At 38.2% G+C, this 23844-nt stretch overlaps 1 protein-coding gene across 1 annotated transcript; it reads left to right on the top strand.

The window, feature by feature from the left end:
* Positions 1 to 1912: 1912 nt before the first annotated feature.
* LOC122319251 lies at positions 1913 to 22689 on the top strand. The gene is made up of 8 exons (XM_043137232.1): positions 1913 to 2735; positions 4226 to 4317; positions 4460 to 5160; positions 9395 to 9465; positions 10369 to 10458; positions 10557 to 10742; positions 11553 to 11685; positions 21968 to 22689. Exons 1-8 carry the CDS (start codon positions 2361 to 2363, stop codon positions 22129 to 22131), a joined length of 1812 nt encoding a protein of 603 aa, XP_042993166.1. The 5' UTR covers positions 1913 to 2360; the 3' UTR covers positions 22132 to 22689.
* Positions 22690 to 23844: the final 1155 nt, after the last annotated feature.

Genomic DNA, 23844 nt, shown 5'->3' with positions numbered 1-23844 from the left:
TATCTAGCTCGAACGAAGGGACCTTGTCCAGATCTAAAAGTTTGTCAGAACAGCAGAGTTTGAGATTAAGGTTTGAATAGTAGATTCAGTTGAGATAAAAATTTAAAATATTATTTTTTAATATTATTATTATTTTAATATTTAAAAAAAATTAAATTGAGATTTAAAAAAATTAAATTATTTATTATATTTTATATTAAAAATTGAAAAAATTATAATGATTAGATGAGATGAGTTGGACTGAGTTGGCTAACCAAACCGAGCCAACTCAGTTGATATCAGGTGATTGATTTCTTGCACTTTCACGATCGACTTTCGAAGTTGCTCTGCCAATCGAAGATCGTTCTCGTGCAAGTCCCTGTTTCGAGTTCCTCATATCTTCTGCAAAACACTGAATCTTCTACTGCTTTGCGTGTGTCCTGCTGCCAGCCAACTCTTCTTTTCATGCGTCCATTTTTTAGTCTTCTTTTTAGTATCTTCCGACTAAAATCCCAACATAGTGGAGGTCAAGGAAAAGAGGCAGACACACACAAAAATGGCGTGCCTCGGTACAAATCTAAAGCAGATCTAGAGAACAGAGCTGAATAAATATTTACAGCCATTTAAGATGCATAAACAAAACGATGATGCATGAAAAAAATTAAAAAACAAGATGCATAAAGAAAACCAAAATTTATACCCTAACCGTAGTGGAGAAAACCAGCTCTTGCTCCTTGAAGAGGAATTGCTGTCTGGCGTTCTTCGATACGGATCTAAAGCATATCAAGATAACAGGCTAATGGAGAAAAAGAGAGAGATGAGAGAAATGAGAGAGGAGAGGCCTTTGCATTGCTGGACAAATGAACTTAACGGACAATAGAAATGGAGACTTAACAGGAAAAAGAATAGTTACTGTTCACAGTTAAATTTAACGAAAAGATAAAAAAATCAGTTAGATAGATATAGAGTAAATATATATATATATTTATATATATATAGATATAATTATTTATTTTGGATGGCCTTGGATAAACTCCTAAGTTGCCGGCCTGCTAACCTTTTGTTTAGAAGGTAACGTAGTTTCTATAGTAAAAATCATCGATCAGTGTAAATTTTTATAATCGTTTAGTTTAGATAAATTAGAGAAATAAATACTATATACAAAATTTATTCCGTTGAATGCTATTTATAAAGAGTTTTGCTACATACAAGCAGAGTCGCGCACTAATCTGTGTACCAATACTGATTTATTTATACTTAAAATTTAAATTAACACTGTTTTCAATAAAATTTATTTTTTGATCAATCACATCATATTAGTGCACAGATTAGTGTACAATTATACTTGCAGCTATATTTTTTCATTTATAAATAATGTTTAACGGGTAGTGCTAGTGGACCACCCAATGTTTACTGGTGTACTGCTAGTGGAATTTTTTTTGCACATTTCTTTAATATTCTTAATCATTACCAAAAAGTTAAAAAAATATAATTTTATTAATAATCATTTTTTAAATTATTAAAAAAATTAAAATATTTGAACAATAACTTTAAACAGTAACATTGATGAAACTAAATAGCATTTTTCATATATTAAAAAAACTGCCAAAGCCAGATGCCATATACATCTAAATTATATATAAACAAATTAAGATAAGAAATCATAGAAAATCTCTATTTAATTTTTTAGAAAAAAATAATATTTATAATTGTGAAAATGTAAATATCATGTATAATTTCAAAATAATAAATCTTAGTTTTTAAAAAAATTACATAACATTTCAACATTATGAATATATATAATATTATTCATGAATTTATATATTCCGAACAACTGTTAAGAAAATTGTGTTTGGTTAATGTATACATTTTATAAAAAAAAAAAAAAAAATACATCTATATACATGACTTTATGATTGGGTCACAGCCGCACAGGTTCCATTACCCGGAAGCTGCCAGAGCCACCGAATCTCGCTTTTTCTGTCTCTCTGTCGGTCTCTCTCTGTCTCTCTCTCCGTCATTACTTTCTTGGAGACAGAAAACTCACGCATTCTACCGCACACAACAGCTTTATCTTGCGTACAACTTCAATCTTCTCCTTCTCCGTTGGATTTTTTTCTTCCAAACGAAAGCATTTCAAAGTTCTAAACCATCCTCAACTACTCTCTCAATTTCTACACTCAATTTGACTCAACGACTCGTTGAGAACAATACGAAAGAAATATATTTCCGGAGTCTTTGACAAACGACCAAATTCATCCAAAACCACCCAAAAATCTTCCCCAGTCCCATTACAGACCCAACATCTCACAAAACTCTCTCTCTCCCAAAATATATTTCTCCTCTCTAAATCAGTAATCCTTCTATCGCATGCACATTAGATGGTAGAGATGTCGTCATGCCCTTCAAACTCTATTGTCTACAATGACAGCCTCTGCGCGTGTCCTCCCGGTCAACTCCTGAATCGAACGGCCAAATATTGCACCCTCTTCGTGGCCGATTACACCATTACCACCGACTCCGGCGTTGAGTACTCCATTGGCTTCCCGGCGAGCTTCTTCGACTTCGACTCCATCAGGAAGTTCACGCAGTCCCAGGCTGTTTTCCTCGAGGCCACACTGGTCATGCTGCTCTCCTGGCTCTGCTTCTGTTTCTTCTTGCGGTTCATGAAGCTTGGGGATGGCAGAAACGTCTGGTTCAAGATCAGGTGGAGGATTAGCAGACTGGACATTTGCTTTTCCACTAGGCATTGGCTGGTAATACTCGAACCCCGATACCACCCACACCACAACACCGCCCCCCCCCCCCCCCCCCCCCCCCCCCCCCCCCCCCCGCCAAAAGAAAAAAAAAAGAAGAAAAAAGAAGAAGGTTTTCCGTATCCATAGGTGAGATAGGTCATTCTAATCAAAATGCTGTATGGGTTATCGAGTTTACTTCGTTCTGGTGACAAATCGAGGTGTTGGTTTAGTGGGTAGCCATTTGGCAAGGAGTTTTTCCTCGGGTAACTTTTTTTTTTTTTTTTAATAAGAATTTTATTACCAAGAATAGGTACAGCCCAAGTACATGCAAAGGAAATACCTACTACTCTAGAAAGCTGGAAAACTAAAGACAGAAACAGTTCAACCAGTTCAATTGCCCCATGAGTGTGAATGCAGAGTTTTGAATCCAAATCGCCCAATTTGTATAGCTTGCTTTTGGACCACTATGCTGTCACTTATGTTGCTTTCAATAGAGATAAAAGAACTTTTACTTTTTCTCTATGTTACTACTTACAAAAATTTCTCTCTCTCTATGTAACGGATGTTAAGAAATATGCTAGAAGTATTACCGACTTTACCTTGTTTTGCTATCAAGTTTTGGCCTTATGAATCTTTATGTCAAACATCTCATATAATATCAATTCCAGTGAAGATGTGTAGGGTCAACCTTTTGGCTAGTTCGGAACATCTCACGACTTACTAATGCAGTGTAGGAGATTCATGTCAGGTTTTTTACCAGAATTATTTGTGAAAGGCGTGGTCCTAACTTTTAATCATATGATGAATGTGGTCGTACTAAATAATTTTGCCTTAAATCAATGGGGATTATTTAAAATTTGGGTAGGGCTTGCACATGCCTAGTACTTTATGGGTTAGAATAATATTTGGTTTTGTGATTAGTGATATAATTGTGATGATCGAATGATTTGTTCCCACTACTTACCAAAATGGAAGTTTCCTATTTCTTGTTGGGTTTTGTGGTTGAAAGCTTTGAAGGTTGAATATGATATGTCATCCACATTATTGATATATGTGATATGTTGTTGTGTTTAGTGATTTGGAACTATGTTTCTGAAGAAAAATTTTAAATTCTCCTGGTCCCCAGTCTTAGTAAATCTGTATAAAGAATAGTTTGCTTGATTGATGGTATATCTTGCTTATACTTCATATAGTTAAGTTTGATTAATGATAAGTTGTTGTATTTGAAGCTGCTGTCACCATGGATTGTCCAAGAGTATAAATAGATACAAAAACAAAATGAGAGGATCCCAATCCATAATTTAAGGGATAAATAAATGTATGTTGCAGTGCTGCTATTCCTTTCAAGGTGCAAGGTGCCTAAAAGTTTGACTATTTTGGAAACCTTAACCACTGTAAAGGTTCCACCCAGTGTTGATTTATTCATTTTCTCTTTGGCAGCTTTATGATACATCCTGATTCTCGATATAATATGACAATGTTTTGACTGGTTCAAAGTTTTCTTACAGAATGACCAGAAGGTAGTTGTGAAGCGGAAGACAGAACTCGGTGGAATGTTTTCAATAGCAAGTTGGATACTCTTCATTGGTTTGTTCGCTGCGTGAGTATTGATTTATCCATCTTTAAGCTATCAGCTACAATTTTTTCATGTGAATCTGATGTATTTATTAAAAATGTCATTTTTATATTGCCCTGTCTGTCACATGATTTGAGATTGACTTGGCTTTTCAGTTCCTTCTCAGGCTGATTTACCAAATAATATCAAAGAGATCTGTTGAGGTGCACAATGTCAGAGCAACAAATGCACCTGACTTAGCCTCCTTTGTCAATGACATGGAATTTAATATCACCACTCTTTCTAGTATGAGCTGTTCTCAGTTACGTAATCTTGATACTTTGGTTATGGGGAATCCTGGCTCTTTTGACCAAAGATTTGCTTCTCTCTCAGAATTTGCAAATTACTCGTGTCATAACACGAGTCAGGGGCCAACTATAACTATTAGGTGTAGCAGTTGCAAATTCATCCAAGACAATTTGTACCTATCTTGGCACTTCATTGATCTTCCCAATAATCCAGCAACTGCTGTTGGATTCCGGTTCAACCTTACTGCTAGGAATCAAAATAACAAGAAATATGTGAGCTTTGTATGTGGGACAGTAAAAAATGGAAGCAGTGTTGATGATAAACCAGTAACATTCAGAGGGAGGGTTTCAAACATTTTGAAATTCAATTTATTTCCACGGCTTTACCATAATCTACATGATCTGAGGCTCATGCAGCCTCTATTTCATGAATTTCTCCCTGGTTCATCATTTCATGAAACTAGTCAGCTCCAAGCCTCCCTTCAAAACTCCAATGATGGGCTAATCAACATCACATTGTCTATAAACCTTCTCTCTGCCTATATTGTTGAGATCAGCAATCAAAATATGGGGGGTCCAGGTAAGTAACATGCTTCATTTTGTATGTATGGTCCATTCATTGTGCACGTCCTGTCTACAATATGATACTCAAGCTTTATGCCCATGTGTTGTTCTCCAACTCTTGCAATTTTCCCATAGTTATGCTTTATTACTTTTGTTATGTCCATTATGAAGGTTTTTGCAACACCATTATCATCACTCTTTTACTAATGGCAACTTTTTGTTTGTACTGTGGATGAATGAGGTGAATATTGTCTTGTATATCACAATGTTCTTTTGGTTGATTTTTTAAATGACTGTCCGGGACTTATCTGTGTCCAAATTTTTAAGTAATAAGAATCTCATTATAAGCATGAAAGGTGCAATCCAAGTGCGACGAGATGTGTACAAGAAAGTCACCTAGCTAGAAATACAAAAGGAAAAGGATGCTAGAAGACCATGGAAACTAAACCCGAGAAAATCTATAGAAGCTGTTCAAAGAATGAGCGTGTTGAAAAAGAATGTCTTGATCTCCTACATCATCTTTTTGCAGTCCTCAAAGTTTCTGTCATTCCTTTCCCTCCAAATACACCAAATAAGGCATGTAAGAACCATTGTCCACACTGCTGAAATTTGTGAGCTACCACCTAATCCTCTCCATGAATGAAAAAGGCTGACATTGCTTCTAGGCATTATCCATGCCAAACCAACTCAGTCCAAGACATGATTCCAACATAGCACTAGCCACCTTACAGTGTGGTAGAAAGGTGATCCATAGACTCTACTTTTTTACATATACAACACCACTCCATTATATCAATGTGTCCTTTCCTTAGATTTATCCATGGTGAGAATCTTCCTAGAGATGCCATCCAAGTGAAGAACGCAGCTCTTGAAGGCGCCTTAGTTTGCCATGAGGAACAAGGACGTTATAGAGAGAACCAATGTTGAAAGGGGCCAGAGCAACATATCTTCACCTCTTATTTTCATACTAGTCTACCATATTCTAGGCATTATCCATGCCAAATCGACTCAGCTGAAGACATCATAGCAACATAACACTAGCCACCTTACACTTGCCTTGTTCCTATTTAGCACATCTGGCACTTAACAGTGTAGTAGAAAGGTGATCCATAAAGACTCCACTCTTTTACCCAAACAAAACCACTCCATTATAACAATATGCCCTTTCCTTAGATTTATCCATGGTGAGAATCTTCCCTAGATATGCTGTCCAAGAGAAAAACACCGCTCTTGACGGCACCTCCATTTTCCATGAGGAGGCAAGGCATTGTAGAGAGAACGAATGTTGAAATTTCTTCTTTTGGAAGGGGCAAAAGCAACATATCTTCACCTCTTGTTTTCATACTAGTCTACTATATTCTATTCCAAGGGAAAGTGTAGTTACCATGAGGAATGAGGATGTTATAGAAGAAACGGACATTGAATTTCGTTTCTTGGAAGGGGCTCTTCTCCTCTTGTTCTCATACTAGTGGAGTACAATGGATTAAAAAGTGACAAAAAGACCACAACCTTCTCAATCATGAGCCGCTTGGATAAAATAAACATTCCTTTGAGGGGAACCATTAGAAATCTCCAAAAGGTTAGCCAAATAAACGTCTTTGCACAAGCCACCTGTGCACATCTAGAAAAATGTTTTTCCAAAGGCCCGCGCCCACATCATAGATCATGCCAGAATCTAATCATAGATCTGTCTCCTCCTTCAAATCTAATATGTTGGAAAACTTTCCACAAGCTTTCCTTATATTCGTCCATAAACCCACCCCATAAGAACTTTGGATCTCATTAGAACACCTCCCAACCCATTCGCATCTGTATATAGCGTGTATAACTGCTTTACACAAGACCTCTCTTTTATTTTGATAGTGCCAAAACCATTTCTCCTGGAGTGCACAGTTAAAATGAAGCAAGTTATTATTTTTTAAGCTCTGGCATTGTTTTGAAATTGCTTAAGTTACAAATATATCAGTTTGTTAAGAAAATTAGGCATGGTGATTCAATGTGGATTATTTTCTTAGATTTTCTTTGTATGTAAGTATTCAAAGAATGCCTAGTCCAAATATTGGAGTTGTCCATTATATATACTGTTGGGTTAAGTTATTAAATTCTTTGTTTAAAAAACAACTTGTTAACCTTTTTACTTATCAAAAAAAAAAAAAAAAAGAAGTCATTAAATTCTTTGTGCACAAGGGTCTCAAATTATAATTTGTTATGGAGAATGGGTTTTTATGCACTTACATGTGCATAAAAACCCGTCTTACATCTGTATTACCATAAAATGGATGCACTTACATGCACTTGTTAACACGTGGTTAGAGCATCGAGAGTGATTGGTGTGGTGAATGTTAAGAAATCAAGGGGGATGAGCGCATACCAGTCTTGTTATGCATATGAGAGTATATGCCCGTCAAGATGGGTTAGTTGCACATATCATTATTCAACTTCTTTAATGGGCAGATCATTTTCTTTTTGATAAAAGCTATGGCCATAGCTATTAGGTCTCTGAAGACACTGTAATTCTTCAGAACTGTGATAAAAAATAAATGTGCACTTGGGCTATGCCTATCATATTAATACAATTGTTTACTTATCAAAAAAAAAAAAAAAAAAAAACAAATCCTAGAAGGTCTATATCTAATTTATAATGTAAATGCACGAACTTCATCATCTCTTTTTTCAAAGGATTTTAACTCTTTAAGATGCACCCATGGAGTTCCTTTCGAAGTAAACGTGTATTTAGATTCATGCTTTAAGCCACCCAGTTGTTCACTTATGCTAACTTTCCAAGGTCAGGAATTTCACTTGTTTTGATCATTCTCCAGAAATTCATGCTGTTTCTGTCCTTTACTCATGTCAGTCCTTTGTAAGGTGGATTTTTTCATTTCTGTTGCCAATTCTAGATATTTGAATGTTTCCATTTCAACCTTGTAGTGTTTGGTTTTTAGCAATATATGCATTGTGTTTCGTTGCTCTATGAAATTGGCAGACTACCTGTTCTTTCGTTTTATCTGTTTCTTCTGTTTTTATTTTATTTTAATTTTTTTGTGCTGAGTTTTTTTCTCGATTAATTTTGTTGGAGAGTATGATTTCTACGGGATAGTTTTCTTGACAAATGACCTTAAAAAAGTTTTATTTTTTAAACTTCCTTTCTTTTATATCAATAAATGGATTCTCGAGAAGAACCATTTAATGAGACAAGTTCAGTCTGCTAAAGTATGGCCTGTGCTGATGTTTTGGGAAGAGTCTCAGAATGAGGTAGATCAAATTTGCTTACTATCATGGAAAGCAATAACTCACTTGTTTAAGTGCGGTTCCTTACCGGATTTCTCTCTAGGTTTTCTAGGAAAATGCAGTTTAAAGAGTGAGAATTTAGGGTGTTTCCCTCGGCTACCTGACTCCTCGTGTCTCTCTCATTTGTGTTAGTTAAGTATGCACTACATTACAATGGGGTGGAGACGGTAGGTGGGCCCCCTTGGGAGGGGGGGTGGGGAGGGCGGTGGTTAGAGTCGGTTTTAATGTGGCTGTATGATTTCTTGGACCTAGAGGAGATCACTTCTTGTTTGAAATGGGCTACAAAAGGTGGTGCCTAAGCTACTGCAACAGGTAGTATGAGCGTATTGAGCTCTAGCTCTGGACTTGCAGCATATAACATCAAGAGATTAGATTTGTGGATCGTTGAATATATCCTACACTAACAGCAATGGATGTGCAGACTTACTACAAAGTTGGGAGCACACTCTCAAAAGACTTCAGTTAGATGATTGCTGACTGGGACAGAATGCTCCCTCATTTGCAGATGTAATAGGGATTGCTTTTTCCTCTAATGTTGCTTGCTACACTCTAGGAGAGAGACTGGTCAAACTGCTTCGTTAATTAAGCTGTTTCAGTTGAGCCTGTCACTTTCATCTGTTCGTTTCCTTTCCGCTAATTTGAATGAAGCTCCTTTTTATGGTAAAAAAAGAAGCTAAACAAACTAGCAATATGCTTTTTTATTTTTTGTATCTTTTTGTTTTATTTCTTACATTCAAAAGATTCAGCAGTGGATTGGGCAGCTAGTCAGAGTGACCTGTTTACAGCTATCTTCATATTTTCTTTTATTATTAAGCATAATGTTTTGTGGATCAAAAAGCACCAATGAATAATTTTTGTATGCATCTATGCTCCTACAACTCTTTGGTTAAAATGTATGGTTTATTGTTTAAATTACTTTCATTTCCAGTAATCTAATTTTATTTTGTTTGTTTGATTCATAGTAAGCTTCCTCGCGGATCTTGGTGGTCTATATTGCATCAGCTTTGGCATTTTCTTCTATCTTTTGGTGCAAGTATGACTTTTTCTCTTCTCAAAGCTTGCTTTCCTGCTTAAGTCCGTTCCCAGGATATATTATCGAAATACATGCATCAGAAGAAATAACCCTTATGCCCTAGATTGAACCATGCATTGAATATGAAAAGAGAGCTGAAGAGCAGTTGAACCTCTACTGATCAAAGAATGAATCTCCAGCAAAGTGGTTCATATTAAATAGCCATATATAAATAAACTTTGTTGTGGGCCCTCCTTTTGTGTTTTTTAGTGTGCACGCTTAAGTGTGGAGTACGAAGTAGAAAATGTGGTGCTGCTTGAGTTGTTAAAATCAGTAGTTCTTTTTATTGCTCGGGCATGTTGGATGGTTGTTTAAAAAGGAGGAGGCAAAGGGGGCTGTGTTGCAGAATAATCTTGAATACTTGTTGGCAGGGGCATAACTTTGTAAGCATTGTATACTATTATAATAGGTTATAAGGAAATTGAAATCTCAACAAGGTGATAGTGATTTGGGATTTTGAAAAAGAAAGTTGCTGATTTTAATTGTTATATCTAAAATGGTATAATCTTGATCCTTTCTTGTAATTAGGTATTTCTCTTGTATACTTCCTGTGTACTTGGGCTTTGCCTAATTATGTGGATTAATAAATTCTTCTTACTTATCAAAAAAGAAAAATCTTGATCTTTTTTGCAGTACATAAAACATTTTGCTGTCATTTTGTGATCATTAACAGTAATGAAGTACTGGAGCCTAGTTTGAAAAAGTAATTATATCCAGTAGGTTGTATCAGACCTCTACTGCTAGTTGACTTCTAATTATTTCAATGTTTCACACTTTCGATTTTATGATATAAAATGTTTGCTTAATATATCCTATACGATTACTTTTCTATTACTAATCAAGAAAATCTTTTCTGATTTGTAGTTCGAGTACAGGATAAAAAGACTCCGTAATGAAGACAGTATATTACGTAAGATTAGAAATCGGCGAAAGGCTCAAGAGCGCTGGGATAAAGTAACGTTTATCCTGAGGACATAGCTTTTCATCAAGGTTTTAAATTTGTTTTGGCTCTCTTATTTTAAGTGACTTATATGCTTTCTGATTTTTACCAGTTGAGGAAATATGTAATGTACACTTGGGGCCGGGGTACATTGGACTACGAGAGTCCTAAAGAGAAATCAAGTTGTGGTGGTGTTATGGCTCTATCAGTTCGTAGAAATCGATCATCACTCAAGCGAGGCCAACCAAAAAAATTGGATTCTATCACTTTCAACAAGAAACATAGCTTGCCTAGTGAGGTGATGCTTTATTATTTTCTTTTTAAAGTCGGATTAATTTACTTTCTAAAGTGAGGTTGAGTCTATGGTCCTCTCTTATAGCTATATTTTTCGACATTCCTTGGCCTTCTTTCTGGCTAAGACTTTGAAATAGTTTGACTTATGGCTCAGTTCTGGCTTAGGGCATGTTTAGGTAATGAGATGAGATGAGAATTCTGTAAATAGTAGTGAAATAGTTTGAGTGAAGCTGTTTTATTGGGTTTTGGGAAAGGAGAGAGAAAAAGTTGAATCAAAATATTATAAATTTAGAAGTTGTTTGAATATAACTTTTTTTAATAATATTTTTGTTTTGAAATGTGAAAAAGTTGTATTCTTTTGTATTTTGTTTGTAAGTTTGGGAAAGTTGTAATGATTAGGTAATGAGTAGATGAAAAAGTTGAATATTTGAAATTTAAAAGTGTTTTGTGTTTGAGTGATGTTTGGGAAGTAAATTATGAGAAGTTTTGAGATGAGATGAGATGAGATGTTCTCAACTCATCTCAATCCCCAAACATGGCCTCAGTCATGGTAGTTGCAGTTTTAGGCTATAAATTATTTCCAATTGGTTACCCGATAATAATAGGCATCAATGCAAGGGGGAACTGTCACTGCTGAATCAAATGTTTTATGGTCATGCAATTTTTGATATGACAATTTTGTTTATATGTTAGTTGCATATGACTCTATAATCTTTGCATATTAATATATTTGGTGCTTATTTGTTCTTAGAGTTTTGATTGTGGTGAAACTTTATCAATATGAGGTATATCTTCTAATGCTTATTTTCTCCAGCCTGTAAAAGGTGAAGTTCTCGGCTCTACGAATGTTGTGAAACAACATTCTGTCAGTTCAAGTGAGGGAGTTTCCTCTGAGGCTCGAGCATTTTTGGTTGCAGATGATATCATTCCCCCACCACCTATACTAGGTAAGAGCAGTGTCATCTGTCTCTCTATGCTATATAGCAGTGTATAATTTAACTAAAGATGCGCAAGACACTCCCACATTGAGCTAACGAAATATCTGACTAATTTAACTTTCAGCTACCTTCGGCTATGGCTACTGTAGCTCTGCTGAATCCATTGTTAATATTTTTTGTTTAATACTTGTACTTCAATAGTTTAGCAAAATTTAATATTACAAAAAAATTTAAAAATATTTAATGGTTTAGTGAAATTTATAGATAATCCATTGTTGTATGTATAGGAACTAGATTATGTAAAATAGCCATGATGTCTTTTCGAGCTAAATTTTAACCAGAAATTACATGATCGGATGCCCCCGCATTTAACAACGAATTATTATAAATTTGTCTTTGCATGTTTTACCATTGAAAAAAAAATTATTATACACTGATATGGTATATACAGATGTACCCCTTTGTAGATTTAAGCTATTTCAATTCATCAAAAAAAGATTTAAGCTATTTCTCTTAGAAAAAGATTTTTACCAGTGCGAGAACAACTTACATAAATTCAGTTGAAAACTCAATTCAACCAGGCTTAATTGAAAACTAAATTGACATTGGTTATTCCGAGATTTTGCTTAAATCATGTGAACCACTCAATATTTTTAGTAAATTATTCCTTATAAAATATGGGCTTCACTGTTGAACGTAAGATGGTACTCACAAACAGTTGGGGGTGAATCTCATTGCGAGCTGAATATCCGTGAATGCTCACTGCATCAAGTTTTCCTTAGGTTGATATCTCTGTGATATTTAAAATCAATAGGGGGACATATGCAAAACATGGATATGCTCGATAAAGCTTCAACCAATGCTAAGAGACTGCATAAACCTTGAATATAGAAGTTGTAAATTTATGTAACTAATGGAAATTAGATTGTAAGTTGGGTTAAGGTGTTTTATAGACTACAAGATACTGTGAATGCAACACTCCCTTTCCGTTGGGTTTTGAAAGCTACTCATACACAGCTTTGTACCAGATAAGTGATCTAACACCAAAATAATAAAACAAAATAAAAGAAAAAATTTTAACTCATTTTATTGACATAAAAAGAAAATAAAGCATAACATGAATGGTCTTGATAACTGAAAATTACAATAACCTCACAATAATTCAGACTTAATCCTGTATTGTCATCTTAGTTTGGAATCTCATCTAATTCTTTCCTGCTTTCTCATCAATATCATCTTCATCACCTGAACATTTACATAAAAGCATACAAAAGTGAGTCGAAGAGTTGGTATATAATACATCATAAAGTAAACTACTAAACAAACATATCACATATCCGATAAGTAGTAAACAATGACTAAATGAACAAGAGATCCATCATATCTAACAATGAATAGACAACCGACATATTCGTTTTTTTTTTTTTGATAAGTAAAAGATAAATATTATTGATCATAAAAAAAGGCATGGCCCTTGTATACAGGACAACCGACATATTCGTTGCATAACATTAAACTTTTCTTTCACTTTCTTTATGGCCAACACATCAACCTTTGTGTGTAAAGGTTATGTGCCAGTCCCACATCTGTGGCCGCAGGTTCGATTGCTAGATTGGTTATAAACTAACTTTTCTCTAGTAGACCACACCTTTATTTGGACTTCCATATTGGTTGCGCATCCACCCATAACTTGATGTTGGTGCCTTGCATCTCTTCGGGCCATCTTTTAATGCCTAAACATTCCTTCAGTTTTGATTTTATTTTGCCTTTTGAACGTTTTATGGAATGCGTGATGATGTCTGAGCCAATATGACAATAATTGAATTCACAAGCACTCTGCATGTTATCATATTTTTGGTACATAAAAAGAGGCTTTCAATGAAGGGTCATATGTAGCATAAAAACTTGACAACACTTTTCAAGCAAGAGGAGAATGTTTACCGCACACATAAGGGTATATGATCATGTTACTTACCTCTCTTAACTTCAAGAAGGAAAGTCATGTCACCTAGCAATCTATACAACAGCGCATCCATTCTCAATACTCATACATGCCGTAATGGTAGACATAAGGATGAATTACACAATCCTATGTTTTTGTTATCTCTTTGATGGTGGACTGCTGGAATTTCCAGCCACTGGAAGCAAGGGTTTTCCTCATGAAACTGTCCTGTTTAGATGATAGCTAGGGTGTTTAGGCTCATGGATTGCCTCTCCAAAATTATCAGGTTTAACTCATCAAGTGTGTGAGCTGTTATCACTAGGTTAGGGTCTGACAATTATCCCTGAGGAGTGGTGGTAGTGTTGCTGTCAAATACTTGACAGCAACCATTTTATTCGATACCATGCCATCAGTCTCTCTATTCACACGAGCTACATGCTGTGATGATTGTGGACATGCTATTTAGCCTTCAACATGAATTTGCTAGAAGGGAATATAGATTTAAAGGGCTATTAGGGCATTTTGTGGATTTTTAATTAAGTTCAGAATTTCAGCCACTAGGCCTCATAGAATACTACAAGTTAGAAGGTTCTAATGTAGGGGAACAACAAAGAGGGATTTTCTAGGGTTTGTTCTTAATTTCTCAAGTTTGTTGAGAAGGATTCTTTTTTTTTTTTTGATAGGTAAAAGAAGTTTTATTGATCCTCGTAAATAGGCAAAGCCCGAGTACACAGGGAGTATACAAGAAAAGCCTAGTTACAAAAACTATGTGCTACAGATAGTAGCATACAAATCATTAAGACCCGTTCCATTCCATGCAATAGAATGGGCCCAAAGCAACCGAGTATGAAAAAAAGTAATCCCTAAAGCTGTCCGGGGAGGGTTCCTTATCCTCAAAACAACGGCCATTTCTTTCGTTCCATGTGCACCACATTAGGCATAAAGGTATCATCTTCCATATAGCAACAATCTGGCTATTGCCCCTAATCCTTTGCCAACAAGACAAAAGGTCTATCACCCTCTTGGGCATGACCCACGCAATGTCAAGCCTTGAGAAGATTGCTTCCCATAAAGCCATAACTATTTCGCAATGAAGGAGAAGGTGATCCACTGATTCGCCATTACGTTTGCACATGTAGCACCAATCCATTATATAAAATCCACGCTTTCTTAGTTTGTCGATTTTAAGATTTTACCATGGGAGGCCACCCAACCAAAAAAAGCGACTTTGAGGGGAACATTACTCCTCCAAATACTCTTCCAAGGGAAAGCATTGGAGGAATGGGTCGACAAGGCTTTATGGTATGAACGAATTGAGAATTTCTTGTTTCCTGTGCCAGTCTAAAGTAGTTTGTCCTCCCTTCCTGCCCTTAACTTCAGTGAATATAGCACTCTATAGAACTCAGTGATGTCCCCCATCTCCCAATCTTGTATAGCTCTAGTGAAACTCACGGACCAAGTGATGGAGTCAGAATTATTGCACATATTATCAGCCACTGAAGAACCTTGGTCCAACATGATCCTATAAAGAGAGGGAAAAGCGTTTTTCAAGATCACGTCTCCACACCAACAGTCATGCCAAAATTTTGTCCGCGTGCCTCTTCCCACCTCGAACCTGCAGTTGTTGAGAAAATCATCCCAGCCCTTCCGGATATGTTTCCAAACTCCCGCACCATAGGCCCCTCTGACTTCATTTGAGCACCAACCTCCCCATACATTCCCATATTTGATCTCTAAAATATTTTTCCAAAGGGCGTCTCCCTTGAGATGAAAGCGCCATAGCCATTTCCCAAGGAGTGCCTAGTTAAAGGTTCTCAAATTCCATAGGCCCAAACCGCCACAAGATAATGGGGTGCATACTTTTTCCCATTTGATCAAATGGAATTTCTTTGTATTCTCTAGCCTTCTCCAAAGGAAGTCATGAAAGATCTTTTCTAATCTATTTGAAACCCCTGCAGGCACTGGAAATAGTGAGAGGAAATACGTTGGGAGATTGGATAATGTACTTTTAATAAGTGTGATTCTCCCGCCCTTAGACAAGTAGATTCTCTTCCATCCCGCTAGTTTGCCTTCAATTTTCTCCACAATCCCTTCCCACATTACCTTCGAATTATGGGGGGCCCCAAAGGGAGTCCAAGATACTTCATTGGCAAGGATTCGACCTTGCATTTCAAGATGGTTGCCACCTCCCCTAAATTGTTAACCGAGCCGACGGGAACTACTTCCGACTTAGGTAAGTTCACCTTGAGACCAGATACAGCTTCAAAGCAAAGAAGGAGTGCTTTGAGGGAGCGGATCTGATCCAGATCTGGATCACAAAAAATCAACGTATCATCGGCGAATAAGAGATGAGAAACCGTCATGCTTCCATGTGTAGAACCACCCACCGAATAACCCGAGATGAAGCCTGTAGCCACTGCCCTGTCCAACATTTTGCTCAATACATCCATGACAAGGATGAATAAGTGGGGATAGAGGGTCCCCTTGTCTCAAACCCCGAGAGCTGTTGAAGAAACCTTCGGGGGTGCTGTTGATCAAAACAGAAAATCTGGCAGTTGTAATATAGTGCTTGATCCAATGACGCCATCTTGTCCCAAAGCCATACCTACTAAGAATATACAACAAAAAATCCTAGTTCACATGATCAAAGGCCTTTTTCATATCTAGTTTACACAAGGTACCTCGAGTGCCGGTTTTGACTCTGCTCTCTAGACATTCGTTGGCAATGAGGACCGAGTCTAATATTTGCCTTCCTTTTACGAAGGCATTTTGTGACTTCAAGATGATTTTCCCCATGACTTCGCTCAACCGCTTCGCTAGGACTTTAGAGATAATCTTGTAAACCCCACTTATCAAACTTATAGGTCGAAAATCATTCACTTCCACCAACCTTGCTCTCTTGGGAATGAGAGCGATGAAAGAAACGTTAAGGCTCTTCTCAAATTTCATAAAAGAGTGAAATTCCAAGAAAACCTTCATGATGTCCTTTTTGACAATTTCCTAACAAGCGTGAAAGAAAGCCATTGAAAAGCCATCTGATCCTGGGGCTTTATCTTTGTTCATACCTTTTACCACACCAAGCACCTCATTTTCTTCGAAGGGCCTGGTTGGTTGTGTGGTCGATGGAATCAAAAGTTAGGCTGTCCGTCTTGGGTCTCCAAAGGTACTGCTTTGTCAAAAGCTTCTCATAGGAGTGGACGACATGCTTCTTAATTTCATCTCTGCCTGATATAACCCTGCCCTGCTCATGAAGGACCTCTATAGCGTTGTTCCTTCTATGAGAGTATGCGACACTATAGAAAAACTTTGTGCTCCTATCCCCTTCCTTTAACCAAAGGGCCCGTGATTTTTGCCTCCACGAGTTTTCCTCCATGAGTGTATTTTTTCCAGCTCAGCAAGTACAACAATTCTTCTAGTCATATCCCCAAAAGATAATGTCATATCTGCTTCTCTCTCATCTAGCTGCTGTAACTCCGTAAAGAGTTTGTCCCCCTGGTCTTTGATGTGCACAAAGATTTCCAAAATCCATTTTCTGAGATCATTCTTCAATGCTTTAAGTTTCCCTGCTAAGACAAAACTGGGAGAGCCTGTGAGTTGATAAGAGGTCCACCACGAACGGATTTTTTCAACAAATCCGTCTACCTCTAACCACTTGTTCTCGAACTTAAAGTATCTGCATCCCTCCTGAAGACCTCCACAATCTAGTAATATGGGGAATTGATCCGAACAAAGTCGAGGAAGCCGTTTATGACACAAATTGGGAAAGTGAGTCTCCCAGGAAAGAGAGACAACAAACCTATCCAATCTTGACCAGACCCTTTTATTTGACCAAGTGAAGTCTCCTCCTGCCAAAGGGAGATCCATCAAGTCTAAGTCAGAGAGAAGGGCTGAGAAGTCAGCCATAGCTGAGCCCATATTAGAAACCCCCGACTGCTCACTTGGAAACCAAGTGATGTTAAAATCGCCCCTGATACACCACGGAATATCCCACCAGCTACATAGACCAGCTAACTCATCCCAGAGTAGTTTTTTGCTACTATCATCATTTGGTCCGTAAACTCCTGCAAAACCCCAAACAAAGTCGTCATCCACATTCGAGAAAGAGCATGCTAACGAAAATTCCCCGACATAGTCCTCCATGAAGTTGACTACACGCTTATCCCACATTAATAGGATACACCCTGAAGCACCCTTAGAAACAATGGTGGTCCATCCTGCATAAGGGCAATTCCACAAGCTTCTGATTATGTACCTGTCAATAAATTTTAATTTTGTCTCCTGTAAACAAATGATATCCGCTTTCCAATCCCGTAATAAATTCTTCACTTTAAGGCGCTTGTTCGGGTCATTCAAGCCACGAACGTTCCATGAAAGAATCTTGGGTTTCATGGATCACCAAGATTCGCCCTATCCTTGTGCCGTCCCCTGCATGCGCTACCCTCCCGTGCATCATAGTTTATGGAGCAAGCAAGTCTCTTGAGCTCCCTATCCTTCTTCATCGCTGATCTAGCAAGTAAAGGTTGGCCTGATTTTATTGCGATGAGGAGAGCTTGCAGCTGATCCTCATAGCCCTCGCAAGACATCCCTAAACAGTGACTCATATCCTTAACCTTCTGAAAAATCCAATCTACATGTGGATCAGCCGAAGGTGCTGTTGGTGGCAGTGAGCATATGGGACTTGGCATATCCCCAGCTTCATACAGATCAGTTGCAAGTGAGTCAGCCCCAAATTCCTTGCATACCAACTGAAGGTCTGATCCGTATGATAGCCCTTCATCCGAAGTACTCCCATCCACAGAGGAGTTTTCAACCTCTTCCAAATCAGTTTCTAGGATCCTAGAGAGTGTCTCAGAGAAGCCCAAAGAGTGATTAGGAGCATCAGAAGCATCTCCCATGTTTGGCCCTAGCAGAAAGGAAAATTTCAAGCCACTAGCACTGCTATCGGCAGGGGTGGAGACCAAAATAGGAGCCGAATGGTTGCCTGTGACCATCGGCCCTTTCTGTGGCAGAGGGGAAGATTCGGTGGCCTGAGAGCCACTAATGGAGTCCAGACGCGTAGCCTCTACGGAGGAGAAAGGCTCAAAAGAGGCGTTTTGACGTTGTCCTCCCAAAACTGAGGCAACCACCGTGTTCGTTAGTGGATTCTGTGCCGGAAAGGTGGTTGGGGAAGTCGCCGGCAGAATTTGTGCCGGCGGGTCGCAGTTAGCCGATATATCGGTTAACTGGTTGAAGGCCCGTGGAACCCGTGTGTTTGCGCCGATGGATGGGCATGGGTTCACAGCCCATTGGGTCGGGCCTATGTTTTGGATGGACCGGCACATGGAGGGGCTTAGAGCCCCATCTAGTATTCCAGAAGTCTCAGCCCGTGGGCTTATGGGCCGTGGGTCATGTGAATTAAAAACAGTGGCCCGTGACTGATCCGTGGTTTTAAAATGTGACTGTTGACCCAAGCACTCCCCATCCTTTGACCCGTGGATGACCAACTCCCCTTCCTTTGACCCAAGCACGTCCCTTCCCAGAATAGGAGTGGTGTCTTCGGGAATCCGCATAGCTACAGCTGTGTTAGACATGATCACCTTGTTCAGTCCCAGATCAATCTTTTGCATTAATAAAGAAACTTCTTCTAGTACACCAGAAAGTTGTGCTTCGACAGCCCAAAACACGCCTTCTACCTCTCCCAACTTTTCACCACTGTCAGAAAATGTCCCCACGTCCACTGAGTAAAGACCAGCAGCTTCTTCCTTCATTTCCATGGCAGAACTACACTCTGCTGCAGAATCTACAGCCATGGCATAAGATTTCGAGGCATGGACAGACTTGCCATCCCGTCGCGAGACTATCTGGTTGCACCACCGTGTGCTGAGCAGCCTTTTTGAGGTTATAAGTGAAACCCTCCCAACCACTACCCTTTACACCTTCGGGAATGATTAGAGAACCTCTTCTCCTGCCATTGTTAAATTCCTCCAAGAGGAGATAACTGCCTCTAGAGTTTCTGAGAAGCTGCAGAGTCAGAATTCCATTGCCCACCATCTGTTTTTTGAAGAAATCATTTCGCCACCTAGTTTTGATGGCTTCCCCCACCATTTTAACCACCCATGAAGCTGCCGAGCCATTTAAGAGAAGAAACATGGTCAAGCGTCTGTTTCTCTCTGTGATACGAAAACTATTGCCACCCACTTTCGAGAAGAGGAAAGTTTTTGATTCCACTGCAAAGCGTCTAAGTTCTTCCATCTTAAAACTTAAAACTAAGAACTGGAAAAAGAGAGGTCTAGGAAAAGATAGAAGGTCTGGGAAAAGATAGAGAGGGTATCAGCTCTGGTGAGGAGCACCGGAGTGGGGGTAAGGTGCATGCATGCAGGCACGAGGTTTTCTATCTAGAGAGGTTTTCAAGGCTTCAAAAAGAAAATGCAGGAACTTTGCTTAAGATATGAGATTTGAGAAGGATTCTTACCCAAGACTTTCCAATCTCCCCCAATTTTCTTTATTTTTTGATACTGTAAAAACATGGACAGCAACTTATTAGGAGAGGGACAATCTTATTATTCGAGTCACATGGAAGAAAGTTCAAAAAGTCTTGTGAGAATTCACCTAGGGCTTCAGCAATTAGGGAGAAACTAGGGGAAAAGTTGTTGCCTTGCCTTCCTGGAACCTGGACAGCCAACACAGATGGATTTAGGGTGTACCCGATACACATTGAAGGAACAAGAGAGAATTTTCTGGATTTTGTCTTACCTAGAGTTGCAACAACTTTGTAAGGGTCTCCTTTAATATTTTGGCAAGAAAAACTCAAAAGGAAAAAGGTACAGCAGGCGATCTTCTTTAGGTTGGGCAGTGTGACACGGAGGAAGATTTCTGGGCTTATTTTCTTTAGGGTTGGCACTACAATAGATTGATTATAAAGGAATTGGGAATCTGTAGGTTTAATAATAGAAAGTGGCAGCAGTTAGGGTGAGATTCAGAGCCGTTTTGCTTTGAATATGACTAATGGTTGTTTTACTTTGAATAGACTTCTAAAGTTCAAGAGGTAGCCGTTGATGTGGGTATCTTGGAGCAGGATTGGGCTCCAAGTTTCAGTATATAGGGTTTTACCTAGGCTGACGGCCTTTTTTTCCTGGGGTTTCTCGTGATCTATGTGGAGTCTAAGGAAAGCTGTCCTAGTTTGTGCAGAGTCTCAGCAGCCTTGAATGTGTATCTTTCGGTTTAGTCAAAGGGAACAGAGTATTGACTATTAACAGCCCTTTTTCTTGGTGGTCTCTAGGACGTTTCCTGGTGGTCTTGGGTTTCTTGAAAAATTATGATTCCTAGCATAACTAGGAAATCTAGGCAGCCTTTACTATAAGATGTGTCTAAGGAGAGTAATGCTAGATATAGTCCTAAAGTGTACAACCCTAGCGCACTCCCCTTGAAAAAAAGTGGGGTCCACCATTAAATATATATATATATATATTTTAATGTGCATCTCGGATTTTCTCACTTTTTTTCAAAATGAGTGTGTAAGGCTTGCATACCTTAGGACTGCAAATATCGTCTATCATTTCAAAATTCATCCCAACCCTAGAGATTCTATTTCTCGGGTGTGACTCTGGAGTTACACATTGTTGACAATTGGCTGAATGGGATGAGGGTTTCAAACTTCTTCGCCTTATGGCTTATTGAGAGAGCACATAAAGTTTGCAGATTATTATTGAAGAAGATGGTTAATTTCCAGAATCTATTGCTTTATGGATTATGTGATGTAGCCATATCCGTGGAGTGATGCCAAAGAACCCTAGGCCTGAAGCTTAGGTTCTATGATTTTCCAGAAAACCCAATAAATCTTGACCTAGTAATTTTCTACAGAGTGATACCCAATCTTCATAAGCCCATAAGCATAGCACTGTTTTTTTTGTTTTTGTTTTTTTGGTAAACAAAGTTTTATTGATCATAAGAGTAGGCAAGAGCCCAAGCATAGCACTGTTCACGAGACTATGCACGATACTGTTCACACAGCCTTTGTGCTACATAATTATCGTCAACTTCTAATACCAACACCAATAACCAAGTAGTATTGTGTGATGTATTATGCTATGCTCTGCGATAGTCACTTCTTAGGATTGTGAAGCAGGTTATTTTTTATTTGAAAGTAAATTATGCAAGCAGGTTATGCTCTTCGGTAGTATGCTTCTTGTTGAGTATATATCTAATGACAAATGTTGCTTGAAATTACTTGTTGGAGCACTTAAAAGTGTCTAACAGAAGCAGTAATCTTTATCTGTGAAGCAACAAGGATCTTTGACTGAGGATTACGTTTATTAACTCGTGCCAATTCTTACTACCTAGTATATATGATGTTTTACTTTTTCATTGCAGAATTGAAGCCTAGTTCTGAAATGGATATGTCTGATGTCCACGAGAATCTCAGAAGTTTATACGAGTATAATGTCATGCTGAGAGAAAAGCTCGCGGCTACCCAAAGTTTGCTTCATGTTTTGGCCACAAAATCTTCATCTCCTGTAACAGAGAACATAACTTAGCATTTAGCATATAGGATTCCTTGTTGCTTCCATCACTCAAAACTCACACCAGAAGTAGTGGAGTTTTTTCTGCAGACCTTTGAACCTAAAATGCTGGAGTTATCATCAGATGACCTTTGTGTATATAGACCACGAGCAGCTGTAGAGGCGAGTCTACTCTAACCCCTTTTTGTCATATCCGAGGCCACTGCTTAGTGAAGGACTGATCAGTGACTTTTAAAAGGTGAGGATCACTTCTTGTTCTTATCCATGTGATGTTTCACAAGGACATTTCCCTTGATATGATTTTTCGGTCGGTTTTCCTTTTTACTTGGTCACGGATGGCTGCGAAATTGATTATGTTTATTGACTGCTAGTTTAAAGGCATTTAATTGCAAAAAGGAATATGCCCTGCAGCGTGTACCATAACTTCCAGGTTGTAGTTTTTTCAGATTTTGCTTGTACAGCAAAGAAGGAAAGGGGGGGCAGAAATCGTGTGTATTGGCTTGTGAACGATTGTTTCCATAAACCTTAAATTTGTTGATTCTTTGAATGGGACTATTATCTTACTTATGGCAACATTACTATCACTTTTTTGGGACTTTCTTTACCTAGACATACCTACAACGCAATGAACCTGTCCGCCTGTGAGGATTATTGCCCAACAAAAGCTGAAATCTGCTGGTCGTATGGAAATTATAACATCGGTAATGTGGTCCATGCCTTGTCCACGACGAGTAGGATCAGAGAATCCATTTTTTTTTTTTTTTTTTTAATCTTTTGACTTGAGAAATAAGATAAAGAGGTTGCGGGTGTTTAACTACAACAGTTGAGTGTGGCGATTGGCGTATTGGATTCCAGTCCTGATGAGAAGGCAAGGTAAAAGAAAAATTGAAGAGCTGGTTGATCAACCTTTGAGGGCCAAGTATTTTCATGCTAAGGGAGAAGCGAGGAAAGGTTTCCGATCCAATATTCATTGGAATATGACCGTTTTCTTGGTCATTCATCCTAACAGAAAAGTGTCTTATAGTCTTAATCTGCTACCTTCTGTTAGTCCTCTCATTCCATTAGTTGTGTTCTCTTGGGAGTAACAATACTGGATCTCCTACCACACTTATATCATCTCACCTATTTTCACCATTTTAAAGATTAGAATTTGACGAAGCATGCTATATAAAACAAGGAAGGTTGCCACAATTTCTAGATTTTATATTAGCAGTTGTAGGGTAAGCATAACTTGTGCAAGCTATGGTACCGTGCTTGGTGAAAACTTTAGTTGGGTATTTAGATTGACATAGAAAGATTCCTTTCTCGAAATGAACAACTTAAAATCCAAGAAATTAAAGAGCCCTTGGCTATCCATGTGGACATGCATAAGGTCGGGGCTTCCGGAGGGACTCGTGTAATAGATAAGCTTCAATAAAATCCAAGAAATTAAAGAGCAGGGGGAAGTCTAAGTTAGACTTCCCCCTGCTCCGCCCGAATTAGACCTGGGGCAAGACAATGTTTTACTTGTCTGGATCCGGCAGCTGGTTTTGTTTTTAGAAAAACCTATTAATGTTACAAAACAACTTTGTTTTGTTTATGGAAAACGACGTTTTGAATTCCTTATTAGTTCCCCAGCACTATTGCTACACACGCACATCAGTTTGCAATTGGGGTTATTTCAGTGGATAGAATTGACTTCTGTGATTTTTTACCAAAGGTAAGAAATTGACTTTTAACAATCTCCAT

The sequence above is a fragment of the Carya illinoinensis genome, chromosome 8, assembly GCF_018687715.1.
Source record: "Carya illinoinensis cultivar Pawnee chromosome 8, C.illinoinensisPawnee_v1, whole genome shotgun sequence".
NCBI lineage: Eukaryota > Viridiplantae > Streptophyta > Magnoliopsida > Fagales > Juglandaceae > Carya > Carya illinoinensis.
Note: the sequence above shows the minus strand (reverse complement) of the source record. Positions and strands in the feature narration are given on the sequence as shown.

What these genes read in the sequence shown, in the direction of transcription:
- LOC122319251 (XM_043137232.1), top strand. Translation starts at nt 2,361, where the DNA reads ATGGTAGAGATGTCGTCATGCCCTTCAAACTCTATTGTCTACAATGAC. An exon ending in TTCATTGGTTTGTTCGCTGC is followed by an intron (nt 4,318 to 4,459) that starts GTGAGTATTGAT and finishes GTTCCTTCTCAG; the next exon opens with GCTGATTTACCAAATAATAT. An exon ending in TCCCCCACCACCTATACTAG is followed by an intron (nt 11,686 to 21,967) that starts GTAAGAGCAGTG and finishes TTTTCATTGCAG; the next exon opens with AATTGAAGCCTAGTTCTGAA.